The sequence below is a fragment of the Procambarus clarkii genome, chromosome 5 (assembly GCF_040958095.1).
Source record: "Procambarus clarkii isolate CNS0578487 chromosome 5, FALCON_Pclarkii_2.0, whole genome shotgun sequence".
Classification (NCBI taxonomy): Eukaryota; Metazoa; Arthropoda; class Malacostraca; order Decapoda; family Cambaridae; genus Procambarus; species Procambarus clarkii.
Genome location: NC_091154.1, coordinates 25,034,898 through 25,048,188, shown reverse-complemented (window position 1 = coordinate 25,048,188; position 13,291 = coordinate 25,034,898). Strand labels below are relative to the sequence as shown.

Genomic DNA, 13,291 nt, shown 5'->3' with positions numbered 1-13,291 from the left:
CTGCAGCAAGCAGGTCGTGGTGTGTCAGCTGCAGCAAGCAGGTCATGGTGTGTCAGCTGCAGCAAGCAGGTCGTCGAGTGTCAGCTGCAGCAAGCAGGTCGTGGTGTGTCAGCTGCAGCAAGCAGGTCGTGGAGTGTCAGCTGCAGCAAGCAGGTCGTGGTGTGTCAGCTGCAGCAAGCAGGTCGTGGAGTGTCATCTGCAGCAAGCAGGTCGTGGGGTGTCAGCTGCAGCAAGCAGGTCGTGGTGTGTCAGCTGCAGCAAGCAGGTCGTGGTGTGTCAGCTGCAGCAAGCAGGTCGTCGAGTGTCAGCTGCAGCAAGCAGGTCGTGGTGTGTCAGCTGCAGCAAGCAGGTCGTGGTGTGTCAGCTGCAGCAAGCAGGTCGTGGTGTGTCAGCTGCAGCAAGCAGGTCGTGGTGTGTCAGCTGCAGCAAGCAGGTCGTCGAGTGTCAGCTGCAGCAAGCAGGTCGTGGAGTGTCAGCTGCAGCAAGCAGGTCGCGGTGTGTCAGCTGCAGCAAGCAGGTCGTGGAGTGTCATCTGCAGCAAGCAGGTCGTGGTGTGTCAGCTGCAGCAGGCAGGTCGTGGGGTGTCAGCTGCAGCAAGAAGGTCGTGGTGTGTCAGCTGCAGCAAGCAGGTCGTCGAGTGTCAGCTGCAGCAAGCAGGTCGTGGTGTGTCAGCTGCAGCATGAAGGTCGTGGAGTGTCAGCTGCAGCAAGCAGGTCGTGGTGTGTCAGCTGCAGCAAGCAGGTCGTGGTGTGTCAGCTGCAGCATGAAGGTCGTGGAGTGTCAGCTGCAGCAAGCAGGTCGTGGTGTGTCAGCTGCAGCAAGCAGGTCGTGGGGTGTCAACTGCAGCAAGCAGGCCGTGGAGTGTCAGCTGCAGCAAGCAGGTCATGGTGTGTCAGCTGCAGCAAGCAGGTCGTGGTGTGTCAGCTGCAGCAAGCAGGTCATGGTGTGTCAGCTGCAGCAAGCAGGTTGTGGAGTGTCAGCTGCAGCAAGCAGGTCGTGGGGTGTCAGCTGCAGCAAGCAGGTCGTGGGGTGTCAGCTGCAGCAAGCAGGTCGTGGAGTGTCAGCTGCAGCAAGCAGGTCGTGGAGTGTCAGCTGCAGCAAGCAGGTCGTGGAGTGTCAGCTGCAGCAAGCAGGTCGTGGTGTGTCAGCTGCAGCAGGCAGGTCGTGGGGTGTCAGCTGCAGCAAGCAGGTCGTGGTGTGTCAGCTGCAGCAAGCAGGTCGTGGAGTGTCAGCTGCAGCAAGCAGGTCGTGGAGTGTCAGCTGCAGCAAGCAGGTCGTGGTGTGTCAGCTGCAGCAGGCAGGTCGTGGGGTGTCAGCTGCAGCAAGCAGGTCGTGGTGTGTCAGCTGCAGCAAGCAGGTCGTCGAGTGTCAGCTGCAGCAAGCAGGTCGTGGAGTGTCAGCTGCAGCAAGCAGGTCGTGGAGTGTCAGCTGCAGCAAGCAGGTCGTGGTGTGTCAGCTGCAGCAGGCAGGTCGTGGGGTGTCAGCTGCAGCAAGCAGGTCGTGGTGTGTCAGCTGCAGCAAGCAGGTCGTGGAGTGTCAGCTGCAGCAAGCAGGTCGTGGAGTGTCAGCTGCAGCAAGCAGGTCATGGTGTGTCAGCTGCAGGAAGCAGGTCATGGTGTGTCAGCTGCAGCAAGCAGGTCGTGGTGTGTCAGCTGCAGCAAGCAGGTCATGGTGTGTCAGCTGCAGGAAGCAGGTCATGGTGTGTCAGCTGCAGCAAGCAGGTCGTGGAGTGTCAGCTGCAGCAAGCAGGTCGTGGAGTGTCAGCTGCAGCAAGCAGGTCATGGTGTGTCAGCTGCAGGAAGCAGGTCATGGTGTGTCAGCTGCAGCATGAAGGTCGTGGTGTGACAGCTGCAGCAAGCAGGTCATGGTGTGTCAGCTGCAGCAAGCAGGTCATGGTGTGTCAGCTGCAGGAAGCAGGTCATGGTGTGTCAGCTGCAGCAAGCAGGTCATGGTGTGTCAGCTGCAGCATGAAGGTCGTGGTGTGACAGCTGCAGCAAGCAGGTCTTAGTGTGACAGCTGTGGCCTACCTGGTCCTTAACGTTGCCTGCTGCCTGGGTCTCATCTTCATTCCAACTTATGGAGGAGGTGTACTTTTTCTGCAGGAGGAGAAGGTGGTACTGAGCATGCAAAGATGTTGCACATGTTCTCTATGCACAAGATAGCAACACCGTGGCAAGGTGCAAAATATCTGCGTGCTGCTATCTGTGGCACAAGGACATGATATCCCTGTAAACACACAACGGAACTTCAACGTTTTTCAAAACGTTAATACAATTATTTCAGCTTGCAACGAAGTGAAGACAATAACACTGGTTGAACTGTGTGTTTGCAGGGATGTGGCAAGAGACCCGCTGTCTAGGGGCGGTGTTGTTAGTGCCCGAGGGGCACAGGAGATATCCTGGGCAGCAAACAGCCATCAACAAACTGCTGTAGCAAGATGGTAAGTTTATAGTCGCCTGCTACTACAGGAGCGTTCTATGGGGTCCCACTGACCACCACAAGCAAACCAAAAGACCGGATTTAGATCTCCTTTATCGCGCGGTGTCGAATTGTTTGCTAAGCTAACTTTTCATGTATTTGGCTAAGATATCAAGACCATCTTACCATCATTCTAAGATCAAATTAAAGAACTACTTTTCATAATTGTAAAAAGGTGTGAATTTACATACCCGAATCTAGCCTTGAGACTTTCCTGAATGCTTTTTATGTAGTCCAGCGCCTATTCCTAAAGGGATAGCATCCTTCCAGAGGGTTTAGAGTCCAAGTATTATTATTCCCAGATGGATGGTAAATATAGTGGACATTATAACAAGTAGCTTAGACATTCAGGTAAAGCTTTCCACCACCGCCCACGGGATGGGTATAGCGTGCATAGTAAAGAAAAGTCACCTGTTAGTCGACAGTGAAGGACTACGGAGTACAATGCCATCTTTTACCCTTAAATCATGTCAATTCCCAAATAATTTGGTAAAAGAGATTTTTGTGGTTGTCTTTTATGTGCAAACGAGGTATTCAACAGGAAAGAACTTATATATAAAATAAGGAACCAGCTTTAGAGCCACATAATTTCATGTTATTTAAATTCTGGGATTAATATAAAACACGATATGTTGTTTAGATAATAGCTATCCCTTAAGCTTACATTTTTTGTTTTCATCAGCTTCAGAGAAAATGAAATGTAATATTGGTAACTAAAAAGAACTTAGTTGAGGCAGGAACTAGTTTTAGCTTTCGTTTCACATAGCAGATCTTAAGCCTTATTTTACAAGTTTTACCTTTAATACTACTATCCAATCAGAGAAAATAATTAGGATTAGTTTTTAATCAGTGATTATTAACGAGATTATACAATCTCGTTCCTAATCACTGTTAGACTAAAAGTTCATAATTGGTACCCAGTCAATCCTCCCTGCGCTTGGCTGGAACCAAACTGAAATCGGTATTGGTGTCAGGCGCAATGATGTAACTATACCCCAAAATGTTACAACCAATACATTTTTACCGGAATTTATATAGGCACCATCTCTCTAGTGGCTTAAACATGGACGGCATGCCGGCGGCTTGTCAAATTTCCTCACCATTTTACCAAATAATTTTTTTACAACTAGATTTTGATCCCTAATACAAATATTCATGAACACTTCAGTGGAAATAAACATTCCATTCACTTGGGCTCTAGGAAACTCGAACCTCGGATCCCACGCCTGTCAGGCCGAAGCTCTATCGACCGAGCTATTGAGTAGGCTTAATAAAGAATAAATTCCAGAAAGGTGGGTTCACTGAACCGTAAGTCTTGTCATTTACGCCTTCTGCGGGTAGGCGGTTCCAAGGGTTTATAACCCTGGGAATAATAGTAGCGTAGTGAAGAGGATACCGCGCTCACCGACTCGCGCACAGCGTCGACCCGAGATCGAATCCTGGCCGGGGAGGAGTGACTGGGATCCAGTCCATAAAAATATATAAATTTGGGTACAATGTCTGAGGGTGGAGAGATAAAAAGGATTTGTTGGTGTGAGGTTTGAGGCAACATACTTCCTTATACAACTGGTTCACTTCATACAAAACATACCCTTATACAGTGAACCCATATGCAGTGGAACCGCTGCATCCAATAAGGATCATTATACAATGGATCCACATTATACAATAGGGACTCCTTATACAATGGAGCCACCGTATACAATAGTACAATAGAGCACCTTTTTGTAATTAAGCCACCTTAAACAATAGCGTTCCCTTATACAATGGAGTCACCTTATGCAATAGAGCCCTCTTATACAATAGGATCCTGCTTATACAATAGAGTCCCCTTATACAATAGGGTCTCAGTATAATGTAGGCTCACCTTACATAAGAGGGATCCCTTATACAATGGGGCCCCCATATACAATGGAGCCACCTAATACAACTGGTACTTTCTGGTGGTCCATCGCTACATGTTGGTACTTTCTGGTGGTCCATCACTACATATTGGTACTTTCTAGTGGTCCATCACTACAAGTTGGTACTTTCTAGTGGTCCATCACTACATATTGGTATTTTCTAATGATCCATCACTACATATTGGTACTTTCTGTTGGTCCATCACTAAATAGTTGTACTTTCTAGTGGTCCATCACTACATATTGGTACTTTCTAGTGGTCCATCACTATATATTGGTATTTTCTAATGATCCATCACTACATATTGGTACTTTCTGTTGGTCCATCACTAAATAGTTGTACTTTCTAGTGGTCCATCACTACATATTGGTACTTTCTAGTGGTCCATCACTACATATTGGTACTTTCTAGTGGTCCATCACTACATTTTGCCACTTTCTGGTAGTCCATCACAACATATTGGTACTTTCTGTTGGTCCATCACAACATATTGGTACTTTCTGGTGGTCCATCACAACATATAGGTACTTTCTCGTTGTCCATCACTACATATTGGTACTTTCTGGTGGTTCATCACAACATATTGGAGCATTTCGGTGGTTTATCACTACATATTGGAACTTTCTCGTTGTCCATCACTACATATTGGTACTTTCTGGTGGTCCATCGCTTCATATTTGTACTTTCTTGGGGTCCATTACTATATATTGGTACTTTCTGGTGGTCCATCACTAAATATTGGTACTTTCTGGTGGTCCATCACTAAATATTGGTACTTTCTGGTGGTCCATCGCTTCACATTGGCACTTTCTGGTGGTTTTACATGAAAACATACTTAGAATTTTATATAAGCTTGAAACATGTTATGTTGAGCTTTATATAAGTATGAAACATGTTATTTAGAACATTATATGAAAGATGTGAAACATTTTATGAAACATTATATGTCAGGATGTAAGCACATTAAACATGTAAGCATGATACATGTTTTCAGAACTTGTTACAAACTTTAAACATTTTTATTCAGATCATCATAGAACAAGTTCTCAAAATATATTATTTAGTATTTCATTTAAACTTTAAATATTTAAAGGACGTGATTTACGCTTGAAACATGTCTTTAGAACAAAATGTAAGATTAAAACGTTTTTATAACAAGGTAAAAGTTTGTAACATATTTGAGAATATCATAAAAGCTTGAAACACATTTGAGAAAATCATATAAGCTTGATACAAATTTTAGAACATGATATAGGCTTGAAATATCTTTCAAAACATGATATAAGCTTGAAACATATTTCAGAACATGATATAAGCTTGGAACATCTTTCAGAACATGATATAAGCTTGAAACATATTTCAGAACAAGATATAAGCTTTCGCCATATTTAGAAATATGATATAAGCTTTAAACATATTTCAGAACATGATATCAGCTTGAAATATATTTTAGAACATCATTTGTCTCAAAACATATTTTAGAACATGATATAAGCTTGAAACATATTTTAGAACATAAATTAAGCTTCAAACATGAATTAGAACTTAAAACAAACTTGAAACATATTTCAAAATATGATATAAACTTGAAACATATTTCAGAATATGATATGAGCCTGAAATATATTTTTAAACATGATATAAGCTTGAAACATATTTTATACATGATATAAACTTGAAACATCTTTCAGAATATGGTATAAGCTTGAAACATATTTTAGAACATGATATAAACTTGAAACATATTTCATAACATGTTTTAAGCTTGAAACATATTTCAGAACGTGATTTAAGCTTGAAACATGTTTCAGAACATGATATAAGCTTGAAACATTTTTCAGAACATGATATAAGCTAGAAACATATTTCAGAACTTGATATAAGCTTTAAACATATTTTAGAACATGATATTAACTTGACATATATTTTAGAATATGATACGAGCTAGAAACATGTCTGCAATATATGTAATAATAAATAATAATAAATATTAAATAATAATAATAAATAATAAATAATAATAAATAATAATAAATAATAAATAATAAATAATAAATAATAAATAATAAATAAAATAATAAATATGCAATAATGTTTGAACATATTTTATAACATGATGTGAGCTTGAAAAATATTTTATAACATGATATAAACTTGAAACATAGTTTAGAAAATGAAATAATCTTGAAACATATTTTGGAAAATGATAAAAGCTTGAAACATTTTAAAACATGACATGAGCTTGTAATATATATTAAATGTGATATAAGCTTGAAAGATATTTTAGAACATGATATAAGCTTGAAACATGTATCAGAACATGATAGAAACTTGAAGCATAGTTACAAATTAGTACTTTCTAGTGGTCCATTACAACATATTGGTACTTTCTGGTAGTCCATCGCTTCATATTGATACTTTCTGGTGGTCCTTCACTACATATTGGTAATTTCTGGTGGTACATCACTACATGTTGGTACTTTCTGGTGGTTCATCACTACTCAGAGTTACTTTCTTGTAGTCCATCACTACATATTGGTACTTTCTGGTGGTACATCACTAAATATTGGTACTTTCTGTGGTCCATCACTACTCAGAGTTACTTTCTTGTAGTCCATCACAACATATTGGTAATTTCTGTTGGTCCATCACTAAATATTGGTACTTTCTGTGGTCCTTCATTACATATGAACACTTTCTGGTGGTCCATCATTATATAGTGTTACTTTCTGGTGGTCCATCACTACATATGGGAACTTTCTGGTTGTCTATCACTAAATATTGGTATTTTTTGGTGGGCCATCATTGCATATGAGTACATTCTGGTGGTCCATCACTACATGTTGGTACTTTCAGGTGGTCCATCACTACTTGTTGGTACTTTCAGGTGGTCCATCACTACATATTTGTACCTTCTGGTGGTCCATCACTACTTGTTGGTACTTTCAGGTGGTCCATCACTACATATTGGTACCTTCTGGTGGTCCATCACTACATATTGGTACTTTCAGGTGGTCCATCACTACTTGTTGGTACTTTCAGGTGGTCCATCACTACATATTGGTACCTTCTGGTGGTCCATCACTACATGTTGGTACCTTCAGGTGGTCCATCACTGCATATTGGTACATTCTGGTGGTCCATCACTACATATTGGTACCTTCTGGTGGTCCATCACTACATGTTGTTTCCTTCTGGTGGTCCATCACTACATATTGGTACCTTCAGGTGGTCCATCACTGCATATTGGTACATTCTGGTGGTCCATCACTACATGTTGGTACTTTCAGGTGGTCCATCACTACTTGTTGGTACTTTCAGGTGGTCCATCACTACATATTGGTACCTTCTGGTGGTCCATCACTACATGTTGGTACTTTCAGGTGGTCCATCACTACATGTTGGTACTTTCAGGTGGTCCATCACTACTTGTTGGTACTTTCAGGTGGTCCATCACTACATATTGGTACCTTCTGGTGGTCCATCACTACATGTTGTTTCCTTCTGGTGGTCCATCACTACATGTTGGTACTTTCAGGTGGTCCATCACTACATGTTGGTACTTTCAGGTGGTCCATCACTACTTGTTGGTACTTTCAGGTGGTCCATCACTACATATTGGTACCTTCTGGTGGTCCATCACTACATGTTGTTTCCTTCTGGTGGTCCATCACTACATGTTGTTTCCTTCTGGTGGTCAGAATGTCCTCGGAATTGACAGCGCGTTTTAATACTAAGTGTAATACTGCCCGAAAAGCTTTGCGTAATAGTGGCTTTAGGCATTGTATGTACTAGCTCTTATCTATAAAGCCAACAAATTATTATTATTATATTTATATTTATAATAAGTACTTTCCTGACTGTCATATGTAGTACATAATTGCACTTATGTGGGCTGTTACATTTACCTCCCCATTTATTCTGATCTTTTCTGTTAAGACACTTAAGAGTTCTAGGAAGAAGTTTCATAGTTCAGTTTGTTTTAAACAAGTTTTAAACATTAGGCATTTCTTTTTTATTTTTAATAAACAATAAATATTTTATACAAAATTTTAAAATATCCTGAGTTACTTTACAATTGATTTCAATATTTTAGTTTTTTATTTGTTTTATAAAACTGTAATATCAATATAGTTGTAAGTTAAGTAGTAATTGTAATTAAGGAGCAATAAAATGATTATCTTTGAAAACTAAGACGGTTAGGCTACGTCGTGGTTTCTATTCAGCTTTTCAGGTAAACTCAAACATTCACAATATATTTGACTACGATTTAATACTAAGTGTAATATGTACAATTCCTGACTGTCATACATAGTACATAATTGCACTTATGAGGCTTTTACATATACCTCCCCATTTTTGGAGGTCGGGGTGCATATGTTGTTACTCTCTGGTACCAACTTGAGTCATATTTTAGACTGTGATATAATCTTGAAACAAAGCTTAGAACTGAATATAAGCTTGAAACATATTTTAGAACGTGATATGAGCTTGAAACCTAGTTTATAACAGGATATAAACTGGAAACGTATTTTAGGATATGAAATAAGCTTGAAACATGTATCAGAACATGACAGAAGCTTGAAACATATTTTAGAACATGATATAAGCTTGAAACATATTTCAGAACACGATATAAACTTGAAAAAATATTTCAGAACCTGATATAAGCTTGAAACATATTTCAGAACCTAATATGATATTTAAACATATTTCAGAACCTAATATGATATTTAAACATATTTTAGAATGTAATATGATATTTACACATATTTCAGAACATGATATGAACTTCAAACATATTTCAGAACACGATATAAGTTTGAAACATATTTTAAAAGACGATATAAGGTTGAAACATGTTTTAGAACGTGATATAAATTTTAGTACATGATAGAAGCTTGAAATGTGCCTCTGATAGACATGGTATAAGCATGAAACATATTTTATAAAATTATATAAGCTTGAAACATATTTTGTAAAATTATATAAGCTTGAAACTTATTTCAGAACATGATGTAAGCTTGAAACATTTTAAAACTTTATAAAATCTTGAAACTAATTTCTTGAAAATGAAATAAGCTTGAAACATATTTTAGAATTTGATATAGATTTGAAACAGATTTTAGAACATTATATAAGTTTAACACCTAATTTCAGAACATCATATAATTCTAAAATATGTTATTTAAAATTTGATATTAACTTAAAAACTTGTTTTTCATACTATAATGTTTGCCTGAAACGCTTCTTTGAGGCAGAATATTTCAATAATATGATTAGCATTTCAATAATTTCAATAATATGATTAGCATTAGGAAAACTTCAACATTATCAGGAAGACTCAATAATATGTCTGTTAGAAATAAGCTTATTTTCTACTCCTGAACTAAAGCGTGTTTTTTAAATTTCAACTTGAACTTCCTCTGTAATCAAAATAAGCATTAACAAGATATTTGCATGTTAATATTTGGAAAATATATTGAAAAACAGGTCTTAATTGGCAAATAGGTAAATATTGGTTCAATAACTTTATCACAAAGTAAAATTGTTTTTTGAATTAACTAACAAAAGTATATGGTGAGTTTGAGAAAAAAAATCATGACTTGATTACATGTTACTCCAAAAATATTATTGCAGTGCATTCATGATATGAGTCAAAAGTATTTTGAGAGAAAATACTCCTTTGGGGATGAAACAATTATTTGTTCTCAAAACGTCAAAATTCTCAAAGTACTCTAAACCATCTAACAACAAATTCTCATATATGTTGGGAATAATTTGGTTGTAACAACCGCAACATTAGTTCAGCAAATGTCGGACAGAGGAAGATATATTAAAGAGTTTGAAGTAGCTGAATGACAAAAAAAAAATTGACATATACACTAGAATATTTAGGTTATGGCCGAAGAGAAACAGACGATTACAAACAAAAATAGAGGTATGACTAAAATAAAATGGACAACTGTAGAAACACTTAGACGCATGACATAAAAATATAACGTATGAGATAAGAAATAACATATGACATATGAAATAACATATGACAGACTAGAGTGCTGTGAGGTCACGACATCAAATAGTCAGGACTAAGTTAGTTCACTGGCTTCACCCCAAGAAGAACCGACCCAGCCTAACCTAACCCAAGCTCAAGCTCAACAAACGTTGAGATAGGTGCGTTAAGCAAGGTATATCTGGCCAAGTTTGAGAAATTTGAATAACAATCAATGGATATTCCTTTGGGAAAGGAACCGTTCACCCAAATTAGTCCTGACGATTTGCGCCGGTGCTCAGTAACAGTGAAGAGAACAGGTAGATAAGACTACAGTAAAAGCGTGCAGCACAATTTGCTACAAGTGACTAGTTCCTGTTACGTACTGCTAGGTATACCACTACAAGTGGTGCGTACTGGCTATGTGCTACTATGGTTAATTCTACAAGTACCTAGTTCTGGTTGCGTATTGCTATGAACACCACTATGTGATTAGTATTGGTTACATACTGCTATGCACGAAGCTAGAAGAAGTTAGTGCTGGCTAAGTACACCACTGCAAGTAACTAGTACTGGCTAAGTACACAGCTGAAATAAGTTAGTGCTGGCTAAGTACACAGCTGCAATAAGTTAGTGCTGGCTAAGTACACCTTTGCATGTAATTAGTACTGGCTAAGTACACCACTGCAAGTCGCAAATCTGGCTAATATCTGCCATGACAAATTTTATCTCAACATGGAGCTGTAAAGTCTGATTTTACTTTCATCTCATCAGTCACCACAAATATCCATGCATGAGCTACCACACCAATCACAAGAAGCACCCATGCAAAACGATGCAACATCTACAACACACTCTACCACACTGCTACAACAACCACTCACACCAATACAATACTGTATTTTGACAGTCATGATGAACATGGTACCACTCTTAATAACCCTTAAACTGCGCATCTAAATTAATTAGGAAATCGAATGAAAAAAAAAATGGTTACGCATGGCGCTTGGAACGGGGTAAGGGTTAACTGTAAAGACTTTCTTCACACATTTGAATAATGATTGTATTCTGTTATTTATTCCATTGTTTAATGGAAATGAAGGGAAACTCAAATGGGGTCTCACTTCTCCGTAAGTCCGGATGGAATAGAAGAATAACAGTCTAGCAATACACCGATTGGTCGGTTTTAGTGATTGGATAAATGAAGGAAATTTGATGAAACGGGATTTCTGCTGTAAAAAAATTCAGATCCAAATTGTACGTTATGGACCGTGCAATAAATATCTTCTTAAGAAAAGTAATCATATTTTATATATAATTGTTTATATAAGTTATTTTATATATAAGTTACCCGTCTACCAGGTAACACAGCAGACGCGGGATCGCAGGAGTGTTTCAAGCACAGGTTGCACATATATATGAATGAGTTTGGGTGGATATAAATAGAAGCTGCCTCTTATGGGCCAATAGTAGCTTTCTAATATGGACTAATTGGCGCGGTCTCATTTGAGACAATATGCCTTGCGTTGAATGATCTTCTACAGTTGCCTTAATATTCTCTAACACATTCGACTACTTGGGCTGGACGGTAGAGCGATGGTCTCGCTTCATGCAGGTCGGAGTTCAATCCCCGACCGTCCAAGTGACTGGGCACCATTCCTTCCCCCCCCCGTCCCATCCCAAATCCTTATCCTGACACGTTTCAAGTGCTAAATAGTCGTAATGGCTTGATGCTTTCTCCTGATGCAACTTTCCTTCTGTAACACATTATGTATTTGCAACCATTCTGCAACTACTCTGCTTTCTCACGACAAAACAAGGTGTGGCAATCATCAGGAAAGTGTAGTAAACCAGTAGGACTATGAAGCACTTAGAATGAACCCGACAATGATGCTGGGATATGAGACAGACTAGGAGCTGGGATATGAGGACAAGGATGCTTTGATATGATATGAACTAAGAGCTGGGATATGAGGACAAGGAGGCTGGGATATGAGGACAAAGATGCTGGGATATGAGACAGACTAAGAGCTGGGATATGAGGACAAAGAGGCTGGGATATGAGGGCAAGGATGCTTCGGACGGACTAAGAGCTTGGATATGAGGACAATGCTGCTGGGATATGAGGACAATGCTGCTGGGATATGAGAACAATGATTCTGGGATATGAGGACAAGGATGCTTCGATATGAGACAGACTAAAAGCTGGGATATGAGGACCAGGATGCTGGGATATGAGGACAAAGAGGCTGGGATATGAGGGCAAGGATGCTTCGGACGGACTAAGAGCTTGGATATGAGGACAATGCTGCTGGGATATGAGGACAAGGATGCTTCGATATGAGACAGACTAAAAGCTGGGATATGAGGACAAGGATGCTGGGATATGAGGACAAGGATGCTGGGATATGAGGACAAGGATGCTGGGATATGAGGATTATATATATATATAAAGTAAAACGCATCCATCAGTCTCAGGAGACTATGGAGCTGCGCTCTGGTTGTCGGTCGAAGCTAAGATAGGTTGATATAGAGGAGAAGCTGTTACCCATGCAGCAGGTCCCCCTTCTCCACGGCGCCGAAAATCTCCAATGGAAAGGTAAACGCACGAGCCCCGGGAGGTGGACGTCCCAGTCCCGCACGAGCCCCAGATGGTGGACGTCCCAGTCCCGCACGAGCCCCAGGAGGTGGACATCCCGGTCCCGCACGAGCCCCAGGAGGTGGACGTCCCAGTCCCACACGAGCCCCGGGAGGTGGACGTCCCAGTCCCACACGAGCCCCGGGAGGTGGACGTCCCAGTCCCACACGAGCCCCAGGAGGTGGACGTCCCAGTCCCACACGAGCCCCAGGAGGTGGACGTCCCAGTCCCACACGAGCCCCAGGAGGTGGACGTCCCAGTCCCGCACTAGCCCCAGG

General features: G+C 40.4%; 1 protein-coding gene across 1 annotated transcript in view; it reads right to left on the bottom strand.

The window, feature by feature from the left end:
* LOC138349705 (voltage-gated potassium channel subunit beta-2-like) overlaps positions 1-13,291 on the bottom strand; it is a 120,227-nt gene that overhangs the window by 10,765 nt on the left and 96,171 nt on the right. Inside the window, exon 8 of the mRNA XM_069340045.1 lies at positions 2,028-2,096. Coding sequence (XP_069196146.1) covers positions 2,028-2,096 — 69 coding nt within the window. The remainder of the gene's footprint in view (positions 1-2,027; positions 2,097-13,291) is intronic.